Below are 17,744 nucleotides of genomic sequence, written 5' to 3'. Positions count from 1 at the left end.
TAAATTAGAAATGAAATAGACCATCAATTTGTTTATTAGATCTGGACCGTTGATAAGAGTATAATGGTCATTTTATAGCAAAAAATAAAGCAAAATTGCACTCAACGCACGTGCATTACACCACTCACGTGAAGGCAGTATTTTGCATCTTTTTTAGACATGAGAGCTAACTGTCTATTTTTTGTATCACGGATAGGTAAGTTACAATTTGTCCAATTTTTACGTGTTATTTTCTGGATTCGACCTATAAGAATTATTGGAAATGTGAAGTAAGTAATCATCCTGGTAATGAACTAAAAACAAAAGTAGAATAATATGAATGTATATGCTATGAGAGCAAATGGTATTCTTCCCTGTTCATAAGGAAAATGTGAGCTGGACACCTATTGCTGTAATAAATGAGTAAATGGCACTTTGCAAGAGTTGGTATGAGAGCAACAGTTGCAACTTTTATGTAAAGTAATTGAGAAGACTGTATGGAGCTAAAGCCATTCATGGTGGGGCAAGGCTTCAAATCCCTGCTATAAGCATGTTTGTTTAGCCTGATCTGACAGGAAGAAAAAAAACATATAATTGAAAAAGACAAGGAAAAGGTGTTTGCTTCAGAGTTTTAGCTGATATGGGACTTCAAAAGAATACTTGGAAAACAAAACAAGTGTTTATACTGCTTCAGGGACACAGAGAGAGTTGAAGGATTGAAGATGTCTGGGAAAGAAAATGCAGATGCAAATTTGAGGTGATTTTCTCTTAAAGTTTCTTACACTTCTATGTTTTTAGTCCTGATCTCTCTGTGGTTGTGTGTGTGTGTCTGAAATGAAATGTTGATGTTTAAAATGGTTAATTCCCTTTTCTCAGTGAAATGGAAGGAGAAGATAGTCTAAGGACAGTGAATTGTTTAAGGGTGAGATTGCTTGCAGAGAGAGTGGCTTCAAGAAATGCAAGACAAGAAGCTGACCAATTGGAAAACAAGGTCTCTCTCTCTCTCTCTCTCTGCGTTGTGTGTGTGTGTGTGTGTGTGTTGATGTGGACATCAAACAGACCGTGAAGACATCTCTACTGTTGATGAAGTTGAGTTTGATTGTGAATTACATCTGTTTTTCCTTCTATCTACTTCCAACTGAAAATCACAGTTGTTAGAACTGGAAAACCTGCTGAAGGAAGAGGCAAAATCAAGAAACAGGGCTGAAAAGAAGCTGAAGTTCCTGATGAAGAGGCTTCAATCCATGAGCATTCCGTATGCCACAGATGAATCACAACACTCTGGATTGCTGGACACGACTGACATTTCCTCTGCATCATCCTTAGCTTCATCAGGCACAAAACAACCAGAAAAAGGCGAAATTGTGCAGATGAACATCTCAACAGTGTCTGAAAGTCGAGAATCAAATGAGCATGTTAAATCCTCAAAAGGGTCTGCAAATTTACAATCACAACATAGTTGGAGTGTCTTTCTTGTTTGATCTTGCACGATTACTATATCTCAGTCATACTTGATGCTGTTTGTTTCTAATAGAGATTTCGCCTATCGTAGCAACGGATGCCTTAACCAAGAAGATGGTCACGATCCCAACAACCACCTGGACAATTCGATGGCATTAGTTCCAGTTGATGTTCCGCAGAAAAATCAGACCATTGATCCAGAAGTTCTTGATATGACGGTGAAAGAAGTGCTTGATGCACTAAGGCGTGCTAAAGAACAACTTCAAAGTTCGATGGAGAGAAGGCGCATGAGCATGATTAAAGTTGGTTAAAGTAATATTCAGCATTTATTTGCCTGAGTTTATAGCATAGATTGTTTGTCTCTTGTGTGGATGGATATATATATGTAGGAGAAGGAGAGTGCTTGAACTGAATCAACGGCTCAAAATTCATATGTAATTCAGACTGTTGAACTACTGTAATGGGATTTCTGAGTCTTGTTCATTTAAAGCATCTAGCAATCAACAATTAACCTCGTCATGGATCTCTGTATTAGTTTTATCAGTGTGGTTAAAACTCGAAAGAGCTTCCTTTTGAGGGGAAGAACCAAAGCTTTAGTGCATCATAACACAGTTCAAATTCTAAATCAAGATCATGCAAGTGAGATGAATGGCAAATGTTGGTCAAAAAGAACTCAAGAAAGGTCTGGTCTTGCCCTTTCTTTCAACAACAAAGAGTTGCCGCACATAATAATGATTCATCAAAAGACATCATTAGTCATGGAAAAAGTGTGTTGCTATCACTCAAACTCAGTTGTTTTCCTGTGAAACCAAACAAGAAAAGTAACATTTCCAATCATCGATAGAATGGATCCCGAGCCGTCTGTTAACAAGAATTTAGATAATTAATTTAATTTATTTTGCAACCCCATCTGTCGTCTGTTTCTAAAAGGCTAATTTCAAATTTGCCTTGCTTATGTAGCTGGTTTGCATGATGATTGAGTAGTGAAGAAAATGTCAACCAGATCTAACTCTTCTTTGTGGGGAAAGAGAGTCACAGCTCATACAGTTTATATGGGCAGCCAAGAAAAAGGGCCACCAGCTTTGCTCAAAGAAGGTTAAATTCATTGGCACAGTTTTTCACTCTGAAAAGATCAGCAGAAATTCTGGCCAGTTGGGGGACCAATCAGGTGAATGAATCTACCCCAACAAACAAATTGATGCAGTGAAGATGTAATCCAAAACAGGGGAAAAATTCAAAAAAAAAGAAAAAGAAAGGTACTGGTAACTGGGGTCTCTAGTACATTCTTGACACTGATTGCATTAATTGATTACAGCAACGTTAGCCTACCCAAACAACCTGTTATAGACCAAGAATGTGCTTCAGTTTACAGGCTTGAATTTGGTAATTTCTTAAGGATGTTAGTGAAATACTGTGGTTTTTTTGGTTGTGGTCAAGTCATAGAGTGGTAAATTTGCTGTGAGGCACTACTGTCTGTTCAACTTAAGGTTACAGACAAAGGTAAGTTTAAGGTAAAAAGCCTATGTTAGAATCAAAATCAAGTCTTCGTTACCTTAGTTTCTTGAAATAATCATACTGATCCACTTAAAGACACGCTTGTCATTTTCTATTTACAAGAAACGACACAATAATTTAGCGTTGTATGATACGACTTTTTGTTATTTTTATGTTCAGTAAGAACCGTATTCAAACATTGATGCAAGTATATATGCTCCATGCACAATTCTAGATAGAGTTTGAAGATATTTATCTCATATTGATATTGTAAAAGAACTTTAAATTCTTGTTTAAAATGCAAGTTGGAGCTGAATAGTTTTAAATAATTAAGTTGAATGTGAGCTAAGTCCACACAACTTGCTCAATACTATGAAGGGATCTAGGAATTTGGACTTAAACTATTCGTATGTCAGCCAAGACAAAATTACAAGTTATTATATAATCTATAAAGAATATTGATAGAGTGAAAGATGGATTTCCTATTAACTGGTATTAACTATATTGTATTGTGAGATTTTATATATTTGTGAAGGTACTAATAATTATGTGAAAGAATTTCGGGATCATTATTTAGATTATAAAGTGAAAAATAAGATGAGCAAAAATTGCCTAAAATGGTGGCTTGCTGCTCATAAGGTTGTAAAAATCAAATCTTGGCCATGTAAGTAAAAACCCTGGAAACCCAATAAGCCATAAGAAACCAACCTCAACAAAGGAAAGAGGGGGGAGAGATTAAAGGAGAAAGAGGCCTTTACACTGTTAAACTAGTGGAGTATAGAAAACCAAATTGTCAGGAAAAAGTACAAAAAAAATGGTTCTTGAAATTGAAAAACAATTTATCTTCAATCCTTTTAATTAAATTTTTATGTTTCCTGTTCCTTGACCCTCCATAATGATCATAATCTGAGATCTCATTCTGACACCAATCTAAAAAAAGATTTTCCTTTTGCCAAGAAAAATCCAAGAACGCAGTTTTTCTTTTTGTTATCCATTTGCTTCTTTGTTTTGATCCCTCTGATCCAGGAACAAACTCTGTCACTATCAAATCTTATATGGGTTTTTACAGCTAAGGCTGTTGTTGAAAGGTGACACAAAAACCATGGAAGGTCCACATATAGTCGACCCAGGTTCAAGGTATGCAAGGGCAGCACCCCTCCATATTCTCTGAACTCACCTAAAAGAACTATTCCTTTCTTGTCTTGGAGACACATTTCTCTGGGTAAATTTTGCCCATAACCGTCTGGCTCTTTCTATTTTATCTTCTGTTCTTCATTTTGTTTGTTACATATTAATGGTGTCTAGGCCCTGTAGTGCTGGTGGGTATATAGTTCTGAGAATTGGGGTTGTGGGTTTGAAACATGAGCAGAAGAAGCTGCAGTTGTGGTTGGGATTGATGAACATACTGTCTGCTGGTTCTTTTGGACGATATCTGTTGTTAAGACGTATATAAGTGCTCTTCATAGTTGTGAATCATTTGAGGATGTTGTTGAAGTTGTATGTAGATTCGTATCTGTTGGATCATCTGGATATGTAGCTTGTATATGAAACTGTTAGTACTCTGTATCAAGTGGTTGCATAAAAAAATGGTGATTAAACCTTGTTGGAGAACATTGGTCGACGGTGATGGAAGGAGGAGAGGAGATGGAAGTCATCGAGGGGGAGATCCAAACGGCAAGGTTGACGGGCTTTTGTGGTATAAGGATCTTGGATATCATGTAAATGGAGAATTCTCGATGGCCGTAATTCAAGCCAATAGTTTGTTGGAGGATCAGAGTCAGCTTGAATCAGGGCCCTTGAGTTCACTTGATTCTGGGCCATGTGGTACTTTCGTTGGAGTTTATGATGGACATGGCGGACCAGAGACTTCTCAATTTGTAAATGAAAACATGTTCACCAATCTCAAGAGTATGTTTCTTCTTCTCCTTTGATTCACTAGTTCATCAATCTTAAGCTCTCCAATAGTTTTCAAAATTTAAATATCCAGAAGTTCCATTTGTTTATGTGCATCATTGAGTTCTTTGCCAAAGAGTCCTATGGATTATTGCTTGATGCATTCAAAAGTAATATCGAATAGTATGAAGTGATAAACTAAAAAGATTGATACACGGGACATACAGACTAGAAGATAAGAAGAAATGCTATACAGATCAACATAGTTGCGGTTATAAATATGAATTAATTAGTGGAAGACTGGAAATAGCCTTCAGTCAATGGGAGGATACCATGATTTGCAGCATATTTCAGGATTGGGAATCATACCTTATTGTAGTAGAAAAGCATAGATTTTCTGAAATATATTTATATAGCCTTCATGTGACGTTTTTTTTTGTACAGGATTTGCCACTGAGAATCGGGAGATGTCTGCAACTGTTATTAAAAAGGCTTTCTTGGCAACGGAAGAGGAATTCCTTTCTCTAGTGAGACAGCAATGGTCTATAAAGCCACAACTTGCCTCAGTCGGAACGTGCTGTTTAGTAGGGGTTATATGCAATGGGCTTCTATACATTGCCAATGCAGGAGACTCTCGAGTAGTCTTAGGCAGGGCAGATAACGACATGCGAGGAGTCACCGCTATTCAATTATCAACAGAGCACAATGCTAATATCGAATCAGTCAGGGATGAACTACTGTCTTTGCATCCTGATGATCCCCAGATTGTTGTTTTAAAGCACAAAGTTTGGCGTGTTAAGGGTATTATACAGGTACCCTTCTGCAGTTCCTCATCTTTTCATCTTGTGAATGTCGGTGAATTGGAGATTCTCTCTTTCTATATCAATGGCATAATCATGTTGTTGTGGCACCAGGTTTCAAGATCCATTGGAGATGCCTACCTTAAGAGGTCAGAGTTCAACAGAGAACCACTCTTGGCCAAATTTCGGCTGTCGGAACCCTTCAGCAAGCCAATTCTCAGCCCGGAACCATCAATACTTGTACACAAGCTCACCCCCAAAGATCAGTTTCTCATATTTGCTTCAGATGGCTTGTGGGAGCATCTCAGCAACCAGGAGGCAGTTGATATTGTTAACAGCTATCCCCGCAGTGTAAGTCTTTATTTATTGCATCATACATTGTTTATGCTAGAAAGCATTCTGTATGATTTGTGAAATATGAGAAACAAGGAAAAGCATTAGTGGACTGGTTTACAGCGAATAGAACTTTTTATGAGCTTCTGTCATTTTTCTTGCTATGTATTTGGTGTGCAGGGCATAGCCAAGAGACTCGTTAAAGCTGCTCTTCGTGTGGCAGCCAAGAAAAGAGAAATGCGATACTCAGACTTGAAGAAAATCGATAGAGGTGTGAGGAGGCATTTTCATGACGATATCACAGTTGTTGTCGTTTTTATCAATCTTTCTTCTGCAAAAAGAAGCTATTCTCATAATCCCACCATTTCAATAAGAGGAGGTGGTGGTGCTCCCTACTCTGCTAATTCATAATATAGCTTCATCTTTTACTTCTGTATGAAATTTATGAATATGAGAATAGATTTGTGAGGAATTTACTCCTTGTGATCTGATTTTGAGTCTCTCTGTTCTATTACTTTTATGCGTTCGTAATTTCATATTACGACAAGATGAACTACTGATTGCGAGAATGATGGGAGGGCCCATCTCATAACAAGGATATCACTGAGACAGGATTGTTAGGGATAAATGCTGTAAAAGAGTACGTCGTATAATCCTTAAATACAAGAACAAGAAACTTAAAGATATTCATTAACGAACTTAAAAGTTGGACTTGGACCACAGCACTCGATGCAACTTAGCAAGTAGAAATTAGTTGGGTATACAGTTGGCACAGAAGCAAACTGCAATTAAGCTTGCATGTGTTTTGGTTAGCTTCTCTTGCATTGCCGGAACAGAACTTTTAACATATGGGGCGAGTTCGAAGGCCCATCCTCCCAAAGACTACGGGAAGCAACTGCATTTACCATCTTTCTAATGTAGGCAATTTAGGTGATATTGTGTGGAAGTTTGTTATAATCTTCATAGCATTTACAAATTCCAAATTTCTATCTGCCATTAACAAAGTTTAGAATTTTATATAGATACTATCCGTTCCAAAACTTCCTAAGCAAAAAGATGATGCAAATATGGTGGCCAATTCCACTCTTGAGGTAAAAACAGGTAGGCAGTCAAAAGTAGAAGGATTCATAACCAAGCAGTTGACCTTTACAAGCATGAATACAGGGTTTTCTAAGTAACAAGTATCCTTATCCAGAAAACAAACTACAACTTGCAGAAGAATACATCAAATGGCACCAATACTGGTTTCCGTGCTCTGAAGAACCCTGTAGATTCACCTGGTGAGGCCCTATGCAGTCGACAAACACGTCCTGAGCAGCAATGCATCTCAGAAGATCAACCATATAAAATGTACTGAGAATATACCATAGAAATTTTCAACTACAAGGGCAAATAAGGAAAACAAACCTAGCTCAGATATACTGATATTTTGTTTTCTTTATTTTGTGACAATATTACAAGATACATCAAACTTTCTCATTAAGTTTGCCTTTAAATGAGTAGCATAAAAAGCAAGCAAACCTGATATATATTAGGGAAAATATGAGCACTGAAGAAAAATAAGCCATTTCAAATATTTCTACCATTAAGCCAGTAATCCATGAGATCCTTTCAGAATTTCCATTGAAAAATATTTGCAGAAATACCCTTACCTCTCCCATCATCTCAATAGAATTTGAAATACAATCATATGTTTTGCTTATTGACTTGGTACATACAAGAACAGGTTAACAATATTAAGTAGATATCCTAAAATCTAACCACAACAAACTTAATATTAGCATATAAGCCAAGGCAAATCAACATGTCTGCTCTCTACCCACCTTATCAAAGATGACTCCTTACTGGAGGAAGCCACAGGTTGCCTCTAAGCAAATTCCTGACAATCCAAGACTTAAGGAAGGTACGGGGGGTATCAAACACAAATTTAAAATGACATCAAACAATGGACTCTCATGCACCAGAAGATTTCAAACCACAAATTATGGTTACAAAATCAACAACTAGAATTTCACAACTGATTGATGAAGAAGCTCTCAGGCAAACCTATATGAGCAAGCCAAGGAAAAGAAGCTGAGTAAGAGAAACAAGCACCAATATCAGGGGATTACACCTGTCTCATGTCTCAGATAAGATTCTTGAAGACCTTCCTTTAGGCACTGAATTCAGTATTTTTTATATGGTTGATAGGCAATTTCAGATACATTAACACAAAGGACGTGGCTGTTAATTGTCCCAGGCCTCACCAGGAAACTCGGAACTAACTAGACCAAAATAAGAGAAAGCAACAATCCCTTGTCCATCGACTAAAGGTTGTCTAAAAGGACATTGCTCAAGGAAACATGTCAGGGAGTCAGCATGAAAGCACCAGGTGGCAAAAAGAAGCTAACACTCTAACCTACCATCCTGAAAATTGAAGAGAAGAAAGCCAATTAGAACTAGGAGGTAAAAGAATCAATAAAGAAAGCACTCAAACATGACTCAGTTTGAACAAATAAAAAGAATGCAGGAAAGTTTGGCAAATAATTCCATAAGAATGTCTTACTAGTGATAAAGACGAAAGTTTATTTAGGTTCCTCCACCAGCCTTGCCAGCAATAGCTGTCTTCTGAAATGTGCACAAAAATAAAAGCAAGGGAGAAGGATTAGAAGGAAAATTGGAACATGTTATTTGTATAAGTATATCTGCAAATTTACCACTTCAACATTCCCTCTGACATTTGCCTTTGTATTGGAATCCAGCTGGGAAAACCTGCAGAATAGTGTTGAGATTTGAAATAACTCATCAAACTAACCACTTGAAAGTTCCACCAATTTCTTCTTCTATTTTATAATATATAAAGAGCCTCACACTTATAAATGCATTTAAATTATCATATCTCGATACAAGGAGTAGACAAGTGAAATGCCATTAACCTGAGTGCTCTTGCTTTCTTTTTATCTTCCTCTGCTGAATCAGTCAAAGAAGAAGACCCAAACCTAGCAAGTCTAGCCTTCTTCTTCACTTCCTCATCAGCTGGGGCAGATTGCACGATCCCAAACCTGCAACAATTGAAATCGGTCAACAAACTCACCATAAGTGCTCATTCATGAAAACCCAACAGAAAAGGTCAAACCTCTCTGCTCTAGCCTTCCTCTTGAGCTCCTCAGATTGTTTTGATGAATCTAATCCAATAGCGGTAGAACCAGTCCCAAACCTTCAGTAATAAGATAGAATTAGACAACTAGACGCAAGAACTTGAGTACCTTACTCTGGAAGATACAAAGACACACCTATAGTGTAATTGGGATGTATAATAGAGGCTCGTGAACACATCTTAGAGCTGTAAGCAAGGCATGAGAGAACATAAATAGCTCACAACACAAACCGAAAGAAATGGTTTTTGAGGAATAGCCCTCAGCTCATGTTAACTTTGGAAGCAAGTGAAAAGGTTACACATTTAGAGCTCAAATATTTCCATGTGTCCTACCATATCCATGATAAAGGTACTAATACGCATGTGATCATGGGACCAACCCTACTTCCGGGCATCCATTGATAAAAAGGTAATAAGGCGCATGTAATCATGAGATCAACCCTACTTCCGAGCATAACATTCTTTTAACAACAACAATTGAATAAAATACTCAACTGCCACATAACAACCTTTAAAACAAGAAACGTTACCCAGACCCCAAATTCCCAAATTCGAAACAAGAAACATTTCTAAGACCCCAAAACCCCCAATTTTGAAGGAAGAAACATTTCCAACACCCCAAATTCCAACCCTAACCCTAACCATAATATACCAATTCCAAAATGTATACTACCTCTCAGCTCGAGAATTGCGCTTCTCCTGTTCCGACAAATGTACTGGCATCCCAAAACGCTCCGCTCGCTTCATCTTCTTCTGAATATCAGTAACTGCACCTCCTCCATCAACGTCGCTGGGCTTCCCCGCCGTCGCGTCATCCGGTTTACCCTTCCCTTCGTCGCCACCTCCACCAGAAGATCGCGGTGGTTGAGTTGCTGTAGCGTCTTCTGCAGTCGGAGGGGCTGAATTGAGATCTGTAGGCTTTTTAGGGTTTTCAACTTTAGGTGCCGTTGCCGTCGCCATGGAATCAGAGAGAAAGAGAGATGAGAAGAAAAGCGTAATAGGAGATATTTTTCCGCACTGGCAAATCTTCGATCCTCCAATTACAGACCGACTGTACTGTATAATCAACAATCCATATAGCGACTTCTCAGTTCCTTTCTTTGTTGAAGGAAAAAAAGTAAAACACGAGACTGGTTCTAGGCTCGCTGATTGGGCCATATCACTGGACTCATCAGCAACAAGGCCTATTTTAGCCCAAAGCCCCAAATCAAATAATCCGACCATTGAGGCCCAATTTAGCTTTGAGAATTGGGAATTGGCATTTCACAAAATGCAAAACTATACTTTTTCCCCAAAAACTTTTAAAATTATACCTACACTTCTTCTAAAATTCATTAGTTATATCTGACTCTTTTTTGTTATGATTTAGACAAAAAATGCTAATATTATCAACCAAAATATATATTTTAAATTTTATCTCTCATTTACTATTTTCATGTAATAATTTTATACGTATGAAGAGCAAAATACAGTGATGTAAACCTCACTTTTAGGCATAAATTTTAAATTTTGGTGTAAACCTCACTTTTAGGCATAAATTTTAAATTTTGGTGACAAACCATTTGAATTTTCAACTTCCCATATTGAATTATTTTTATAATATTTTGATATATTTTAATTTTTTTATATCAAGTCATTTAATTTTTTTTCCTTATATAATATTTGCTCCAATTTAATTATAAATCTTGTGATATAAGATGTTCGTTTGGCTACGTGCAATTTGAGATCTTTGAATCTGGTTTTTCACAAGTCTTGAAATGAGAACCTGTAAAAAATAAAAATAACGCATAAGTCAGTAAACTCTTAAAATCTGAGGAGACAGTTGTTATTGGATAAACGACAATAGTTCCAAAGAGGATCTTTTGACTTATAAATTGTGAAATATTGATGAATTTGAAATTAGTTTGTTTTGTTAATTCATTTCTTCAAATTCAAACATTTCAATTACAACATAGTATTATATTTAAAAAATAATTTATTAATTAATATAAATTTTTAAAAAGTAAATAAATTAATTATTTTATTAATTGAATGACATTTTTGTTTCATAAAAAATTAATATAATAATATGATTAAGTCGTTTATTACTGTAGAGAACATTTCTTATTTATATTAAGTAAAAGATTAGGCCATGAAAATGGCGAAGTAGTGTGTTGTTGTGGTGGACAAGCAACGGCATTTATAGGCCACCGTCTACTGTTGGTCTCACTCCATCACTCTTCACTCTTCAGTGTTCACTTGAAAAAGAAAAACCCAAAAAAAGAATAAGAAAAGAAAAGAAATATCTGAGCCATGAAATTGGCTACGGCAACACACACCAATTCGTTTCAAATTCCCTTCAATTTGCTGAAATCATCCCCAATCACATGCCCTAAGAACGTCCCAGCTAGATTTGTTCTTCCTAGCTCTCACCCCCTTTTGTCGGGTACATATTCTTGTGCGCGGATGTACTATAATTCAATACCAGTGATTTCGGAGACAGTACTCAGGGGCAGCGTCGAGAGGAGTTCTTTTGGGCATAATCATTCGACAATTACATGTGCAAGGAGGACGGAGCGAGAGCAGGACGCGTCCACTTCACGTAATGATATGTTTGTGTTAGTTGTTTATCTGTGCGCAGTGATTGATGTCTTATGTTTAAATTCGAAATTTGTTTTTCTCCGTTAGATTATGCTGCGTATTTTTTGTTTCTCCGCCGTTGCTTATGGTGCAGATTGTGGATTATTTGGTTGCATGACCAGAATTTGTGATCCTGTTTTTGTTGTTGTTCGTCACATAGATTGTAGGTCATATGGTTGCATTTGCCGGAATTTATGCACATCTTTTGTGATCGCTGGTGGTGCATCTAGATTGTGGGTCGTGTGGTTGCATCCCAGATTCCTGATAAAATATTCGTGATGACTATTATTTGTTTCTTGTACTTTATTTCGTTATTATGATTCTGGTTGATCAGGGAGCTGGCTTTTCTCTCGTGGATTGGAAGAGAAAAATGGAGATTATTGTTTTATTTATTTTGCTGATAGAAAATACATTTCAAAATACTTTTAGGAACAGTTGAATATCTGCTGGGAAAGATTTGTGCATGTAGAACTGTCTCCCTTATGTTTGCTCGCATTCATTTATATGCCTCCATTACAGCCACATGGCATAAGTTTTGTTGTTGATCCTTATCGAAACTGAAATTCAATAGGTTGTTAATGCTCTCTGCTGAGGCTTTCAAGGCTAAAGTACATGCCAAAAATATGACAATGCTGCTATTTTCTGTTAAAACAAATTGTTGTGGCTGGTTACCAAATATTGCAGCAAAGGAAGCATCTAATCAGACTAGACTTCAGTCACCTGATGGCATCGATGAAACTGAGAGCTTATGTGATGATAATTCTAGTGCTATTTCAGGAGAGGCAACTACTAGGACTGCAGATTATGCATCTTCTCTCAGAACTGTAGGCCTATGTGTATGTTTTCCTGACTGTAACTTTGACTCATCACTCATGCTGTTTTTTACCTTTCTATTCTTGAGTAACCTGAATTGATGTCACTGTAGTAAATCTTTGTTGTAGTTGTTTTCGGCTGTTGCATTTGGGGTTGGTTTGGGTTTCAAAGATGGAGTTGGCAAGGCATCTGAGTTTTTTGCTGGGTATGTTCATTACCTTATACTGGCACCCATATTCTATGATTCTATGCAAGTTCTTGAAACAGTTATTAACATCGTAATCTTTTGCAATCGGTGTTCTATCATATGATTGAGGCTCCAGAGGAGCAAATTTTAGAAACTCTTTTAAATGTCTAGATAATCTGAGCGTCTGCAATGACTATTGAGGCTCCATAGTAGGATAGGGATGAGTTTGAGTGATGTGTATTAGCTGGAGATTGTAATATTATAATGAAGGCTCAGGCTCGAATAACAGTTGATCACCTGGGATGTGTGAATCTCACCCCTATCTTGCTTCATCGTTGCATTTCCTCTTAGGTTTTATATTCTTATTACATTCCCATATGTTTATTCCGAATTCAGAAGGATGGCTTACCACCATTCTTGAATAGGCTTTATTTACCGTTTGTTTTTTGCCCTCCTCAGTGATTATGTATACTTTCCTCTTCTTGTTGGCACCTATACAAAAGCGTTTTCTGACTTTTGAATTGTGATTCACAGACGATTATAGTTATTTTTAAATTTTCAGGTATCTACTGGAGCAGAGTTTATCTGTGGACAATCTATTTGTATTTGTCCTGATCTTCAAGTATTTCCAAGTGCCATTTAGTTATCAGGTTTAGCATCACGCTCTTGAACAATTTCACCTGTTGTTCAAATTATAATTAGATTCTGACCCAGGTTCTGTGTTGTTTCTGTTTTGTGGAAATCCAACCATTTGATGGAAAAAATAGAATCGGGTGCTTTCTTATGGTATTGCGGGTGCAATAATCTTCAGATTGTCATTGATACTTCTTGGGACAGCAACACTTCAGGTCACTGCCAATGATAACTAAATGCATGAACTAGTGTTTGCATCTTTAAGCCAATCCAAACTTTACTACATTTGGCTTTCTTCTAATGTATGAAATTGTTTCTTTTATCTCATACTTAGAGATATGAGGCGGTTAACCTATTGCTGGCAGCGATACTACTATACTCGTCATTCAAGGTGCTATACCTCTCTAAGAACATGTACCTGCTAATAGCTGTCATTTTATCTGATGCTCAATTTGCATAACATGAAATTTCACATAAATAACCGAGTTAAGTATATAGAAATTGAATCCAATCATGAAAAAGAAAATTTATTTCAAATGTGTCATTATAATTTCCAATTTATTCTGTCTTCTGTAAGAATCTGTGACCTGGTTTGCTAGACCTACTGAGTTTTCGATCCTTTGATTATAATGCATGAAATTCAGAAAGAGCTTCCACCAGAACTTGTGTAAGTACTGTAGTGAATGGTTTTAGTTATATGTGGTGTGTAGTTCTGTTTGTCATGCGTGTCAAGAAAAATGGTACTGCCTTATGACTTTCTTCTCAACTTACGTAGAAATTCCTCTAACTCAGTCTCGAACAGGAAGAAGCAAGATGAATGTGGCTTTCTATGCTCAATGTTAAGGCCTTTTATTGACAGTTCATATATTCTCCTGGTGGTGGACCTGCCTGGAACTACCTCAAATAGAATCCTAAACGATCTGCTATAATACATTAATAGCATGAACGTTGATCGATTATCTTACCATAACTATATTTCCATTCCTTTTGCCATTTTATTAGTATGCTGTAGTGTGGTTTGGCCTTTAGGTTTATCAGGTTTCTTTATTTTTTGTGCTCTTATTGTTGTTTTGTTTGCCTAGTTATTTGCTGAAGAAGATGAAGATGCAGATCTCTCAGATAATTTCATCGTAAAGACATGCCAGAAGTTCATCCCTGTAACTTGTAATGTTCTCTGATCTCCTTCCCTTATCACGCGTAAGCGCACCTGTTTGCAAAGCATGCAGGCATGAGTTCACTCTTACATTTTCGAAAAATGATTTCCATACATTCATGTTCTTTCTGTTGCTAGTGGCGTATGGAGTCTATGGACATTTGAAAAGGATGTTTGGTACAATTTGATTTTTGATGGACTTATTATTTTTTTGTCTTTTCCTAGCATGTAGAAAAGCACTTGCATTCTAAAGTCCGTATGCTAGTCAGGTAAGAAAAAGGAATAGTTATGGTTTAATTAGAGATGCAGATGAGTCAAGCCCATCCACATAGCTAGAAACTTACGGGATCAAGCTGGAGGTTGATTTAAAATTCTTAGTCTTAACCTCAATTTTGATGATCTCCCTATTATTATCTTTCGCCTTGCTTGCCACACATCATTCACAAGCTTGCTTTGGATCGTTTGGGACATCATTCAGAAACTCAAATTTGAATTGTTTGGTGTTAGCCCAAATTGAGTTTGCCAGCTGACCTGAGTATTTTTCTACTTCCCATCCATCATCTCAAATTCTCAATGCTCATCATCATGTTTATCATCTCAGAGTTTCTTGTTTGCTGCTACCATTGTTTGACCCTTTAATTTTGCACCATGCATTAATTCTTTGGTTCTAAATATCTGCGATTGTAACTCAATGAATGTCTCCGTTTTGCAGCTAATTATGATGGCAATCGATTTATAACTACTCAAGATGGTGTGTGGAAAGTAAGTTCTGAGTTAGGCTATCTAACTCTAGCTAATGTGGCTAGCCTCAGATTTTGGCATTTTCCATTGTGAAGCATGGCCAAAATTTTTGGTGAAGACCTACTCTAAAAATAGACTCAGATACCTCGATTCAGATATGTGTGACTCCCGAAGGAGGATTTTGGTGCACCTATAATGTTCAAATAAAATTTATTTGGATTGATCGTTAACTTGGTTTCTAACAGGAGTCAAACATTTTGGGCAGGCTACACCTTTGCTTCTGACAGTAGCAGTTATTGAGCTCAGTGACATTGCGTTTGCTGTAGGTATCCTATTCATCAGCAACCTAAGAAACATGTTTGACAATCTAAATGTTTGATGTATCACTGTTATGCGCTTATTTTTATTCTTCTTGTTAGGTGGATTCCATACCAGCTGTTTTTGGTGTGACGCGGGATCCTTTCATCGTGTTTTCATCTAATCTCTTTGCCATATTAGGTGCATTCTTGTCCTTATATCGCTTATGGTCTTCCTCGTAGTTTTCATATTAGCTTATTATCTGTGAAGCATACAGCTGATATTTCTAAATTAAGGAATGTTTGTGATACCATATTGGACTTTTAAAACTAGAAATCAGTGTTACCGTCATGTATGGTTACATAAGGACATTTATATTTTGGTTGGATTCTCATATTTATTTTGTGTTTTGTAGGTTTAAGGTCATATTACACACTTATTTCGGAAAGCATGGCAGATTTGGAATATTTGCAGGTGAGATTTGCTTGTTTAGTTTAAATATAGGATGCTGCTACATGTTTGGGGCCTACATGTCTGTGCTAACACAATAACATCCATCAACTCTTTTGATATGATTAATGTTTCTTTAATCTGACATTGGATTTCAATAGGTGAAACTCTAAGGCAGCAATTTGTTTGCCGAATGGAATTAATTGCATTTCTCGAGAATGGGTTTACCCAGTTTTAGTCCATGCATCTGGAAACCTAATATTTCTTCTGGTGGTAACAGAATTCAAAAAGATGAAGCGTATGATATGTTGACACTAAGATGGTGATGAAGGGAAATGTAGCATGGCCCTAATGTATGAGGATTACTAGTATCTATTATCATAATAGAAATGAAAGTGAACATAAATTTCCAAACCAGAAATATGATGGTTTTATTCTCAACAACTAAGAAGGAATGGATTTAGGCTTCACTTCTGTACCCTTTATGCTTTATATAATATTGTCGGGCAACTTCTCTGACCTTTTTAATGGGGCATTTGTGTCTTCACAATGACTAACTGATCGGTGGCTATTTTGTTCATCAGCCAGCCATTGCGGTGGTTCTGGGCTTTATTGGGTGTAAGATGATATTAGATTTCTTCGGTAAGGCTCGCTAATGGTAATAAGTCCCCATTTGGTGCTATATAATCAAGTAGAATATGTGTAATTCTTTCTAACCATCATCCAGGTTTCCACGTATCAACTGAGGTTTCCCTCGGACTGGTGGCTACGTCTCTGGTGAGTGGGGTGTTGCTGAGTTTAATAAAGAAATCTGACTGAACTAAGAGGTGGATGAAGAAGGGAAGTCGATTTTGCTGTTTCTGTTTTGTTCTTGCTTCCAAAGATATTGTACTCAGGATAGAGGAAGGATTATCATATATGGAGCAGGCAACGAAGGCTCCTTTCGAACGCTCTTATCTGGTCAAGCTCAAGAGGGATGATGTTCACTGCCAATTTGCCATAGTTGAAATTATTACCCATTTCGTCGTCTCCTTGAAAATTCTATGCAAACAAACACATGAATTTTCAAACACAACGCTGGTACACCGTGTATGGATTCAATCATTTATTTCAGAATATACTTATTATATAATTGATTCAGATCCGATCAAACTTAGTGTTGGCCTTCCCAATCTAAAAAGACAAAAACAATAAAGATCATTTGAAAGGAGAGTTGAGTCAATGGTAATAAAAAATTGGTTGCTGCGATGGCCCGTCATCATTATTGGTTGGTTGGTAAACATTTAAAAGTAATTGCAATTGTCTAATTTTCAAATCATTATTGGTTGGTTGGTAAACATAATATTGCCTGAAAAATGTCCAAATACATTAATTTAACTGCCGGCACTAGTTTAATTCAGATTCTCTCTGACACTCAACATTTACTTTCATAATATTTTACTTATTCCACTCTCTAACGCTAACTAAATCAATTATTCGAGAAGTGGAGAACCTTAATCCATTATTAAATTTAAAAACCGTATTAAATGTATTTAGGCTTTCTTGCTAATCCGAAATTCTTGTCTAATCTAGTCTAATAAACATATTTCAAACGCACTTCACCATTTTAAAACGAATAATATATTTTTATCTCACGTTCAATTAATAAAACCACCATCTTTAATTTTATATTATATAGATATTTTTTTAAAATTTATGTACATATTATATATAGATTGTGCCTCACTTAATAGTATATATCAAGGCAGTGATGGG

The 17,744-nt window shown here is 36.6% G+C and overlaps 4 protein-coding genes across 12 annotated transcripts; 3 read left to right on the top strand and 1 right to left on the bottom strand.

The window, feature by feature from the left end:
- The first annotated feature begins 399 nt into the window (after positions 1–399).
- Positions 400–1,959, top strand: LOC105174383 (uncharacterized). Of its 2 annotated transcripts, none has more exons than XM_011096470.3 (4): positions 400–736; positions 856–970; positions 1,131–1,411; positions 1,514–1,959. In XM_011096470.3, exons 1-4 carry the CDS (start codon positions 702–704, stop codon positions 1,749–1,751), a joined length of 669 nt encoding a protein of 222 aa, XP_011094772.1. In that variant the 5' UTR covers positions 400–701; the 3' UTR covers positions 1,752–1,959. The 2 variants fall into 2 exon arrangements, with proteins under 2 accessions (XP_011094772.1, XP_011094774.1); XM_011096472.3 differs by having other exon boundaries at positions 407–736; positions 1,532–1,959.
- Positions 1,960–3,695: 1,736 nt separating this feature from the next.
- Positions 3,696–6,448, top strand: LOC105174701 (putative protein phosphatase 2C 38). 2 transcript variants are annotated; one of them, XM_011096890.3, is made up of 4 exons: positions 3,710–4,842; positions 5,272–5,639; positions 5,742–5,978; positions 6,141–6,448. In XM_011096890.3, exons 1-4 carry the CDS (start codon positions 4,479–4,481, stop codon positions 6,369–6,371), a joined length of 1,200 nt encoding a protein of 399 aa, XP_011095192.1. In that variant the 5' UTR covers positions 3,710–4,478; the 3' UTR covers positions 6,372–6,448. The 2 variants fall into 2 exon arrangements, with proteins under 2 accessions (XP_088731653.1, XP_011095192.1); XM_088875527.1 differs by having other exon boundaries at positions 3,696–4,842; positions 5,272–5,978.
- A 616-nt stretch (positions 6,449–7,064) lies between these two features.
- LOC105174382 (protein MODIFIER OF SNC1 11) lies at positions 7,065–10,171 on the bottom strand. 5 transcript variants are annotated; one of them, XR_848828.2, is made up of 7 exons: positions 9,770–10,171; positions 9,076–9,156; positions 8,876–9,001; positions 8,657–8,711; positions 8,506–8,567; positions 7,784–7,839; positions 7,065–7,270 (listed from the first exon to the last, which is right to left on the bottom strand). XR_848828.2 is itself a non-coding variant. In XM_011096465.2 (6 exons), the coding sequence occupies exons 1-5, from the start codon at positions 10,054–10,056 to the stop codon at positions 8,529–8,531; spliced, it is 588 nt and encodes a 195-aa protein (XP_011094767.1). In that variant the 5' UTR covers positions 10,057–10,171; the 3' UTR covers positions 7,065–7,839; positions 8,506–8,528. The 5 variants fall into 5 exon arrangements, 3 of the variants coding, with proteins under 3 accessions (XP_011094767.1, XP_011094771.1, XP_011094765.1); XR_848826.3 differs by having other exon boundaries at positions 7,784–8,366; positions 9,770–10,170; XM_011096465.2 differs by having other exon boundaries at positions 7,065–7,839.
- Positions 10,172–11,262: 1,091 nt separating this feature from the next.
- On the top strand, positions 11,263–17,129 carry PDE149 (integral membrane TerC family protein). 3 transcript variants are annotated; one of them, XM_011096460.3, is made up of 13 exons: positions 11,265–11,677; positions 12,493–12,551; positions 12,657–12,733; positions 13,278–13,365; positions 13,483–13,563; positions 13,683–13,739; positions 14,431–14,512; positions 15,214–15,263; positions 15,508–15,564; positions 15,662–15,740; positions 15,955–16,013; positions 16,574–16,631; positions 16,717–17,129. In XM_011096460.3, exons 1-13 carry the CDS (start codon positions 11,389–11,391, stop codon positions 16,806–16,808), a joined length of 1,128 nt encoding a protein of 375 aa, XP_011094762.1. In that variant the 5' UTR covers positions 11,265–11,388; the 3' UTR covers positions 16,809–17,129. The 3 variants fall into 3 exon arrangements, 2 of the variants coding, with proteins under 2 accessions (XP_011094762.1, XP_011094761.1); XM_011096459.3 differs by having other exon boundaries at positions 11,267–11,677; positions 12,400–12,551; XR_002288077.2 differs by lacking the exon at positions 16,717–17,129 and having other exon boundaries at positions 11,263–11,677; positions 12,400–12,551; positions 15,508–15,568; positions 16,574–16,634.
- Positions 17,130–17,744: the final 615 nt, after the last annotated feature.

The sequence above is a fragment of the Sesamum indicum genome, linkage group LG11 (assembly GCF_026168435.1).
Source record: "Sesamum indicum cultivar Baizhima isolate 11 linkage group LG11, ASM2616843v1, whole genome shotgun sequence".
NCBI classification, from domain to species: domain Eukaryota; kingdom Viridiplantae; phylum Streptophyta; class Magnoliopsida; order Lamiales; family Pedaliaceae; genus Sesamum; species Sesamum indicum.
The sequence above is the reverse complement of the archived record's forward strand: the minus strand, read 5'-3'. Positions and strand labels throughout refer to the sequence as shown.

Bases quoted from the DNA above. Each gene is read 5' to 3' on its own strand.
- LOC105174383 (XM_011096470.3), top strand. From the start codon at position 702: ATGTCTGGGAAAGAAAATGCAGATGCAAATTTGAG. The intron at 737-855 runs GTGATTTTCTCT...CCCTTTTCTCAG, and splicing joins AATGCAGATGCAAATTTGAG to TGAAATGGAAGGAGAAGATA. The intron at 1,412-1,513 runs GTCTGCAAATTT...TGTTTCTAATAG, and splicing joins CATGTTAAATCCTCAAAAGG to AGATTTCGCCTATCGTAGCA.
- LOC105174701 (XM_088875527.1), top strand. From the start codon at position 4,479: ATGAAACTGTTAGTACTCTGTATCAAGTGGTTGCATAAAAAAATGGTG. The intron at 4,843-5,271 runs GTATGTTTCTTC...TTTTTTGTACAG, and splicing joins CATGTTCACCAATCTCAAGA to GATTTGCCACTGAGAATCGG. The intron at 5,979-6,140 runs GTAAGTCTTTAT...TTTGGTGTGCAG, and splicing joins TTAACAGCTATCCCCGCAGT to GGCATAGCCAAGAGACTCGT.
- LOC105174382 (XM_011096465.2), bottom strand. From the start codon at position 10,056: ATGGCGACGGCAACGGCACCTAAAGTTGAAAACCCTAAAAAGCCTACA. The intron at 9,157-9,769 runs GTAGTATACATT...TTATTACTGAAG, and splicing joins CGCAATTCTCGAGCTGAGAG to GTTTGGGACTGGTTCTACCG. The intron at 9,002-9,075 runs GTTTGACCTTTT...CAATTGTTGCAG, and splicing joins AGGAAGGCTAGAGCAGAGAG to GTTTGGGATCGTGCAATCTG.
- PDE149 (XM_011096459.3), top strand. From the start codon at position 11,389: ATGAAATTGGCTACGGCAACACACACCAATTCGTTTCAAATTCCCTTC. The intron at 11,678-12,399 runs GTAATGATATGT...CAAATATTGCAG, and splicing joins GCAGGACGCGTCCACTTCAC to CAAAGGAAGCATCTAATCAG. The intron at 13,366-13,482 runs GTTTAGCATCAC...TGGAAAAAATAG, and splicing joins AAGTGCCATTTAGTTATCAG to AATCGGGTGCTTTCTTATGG.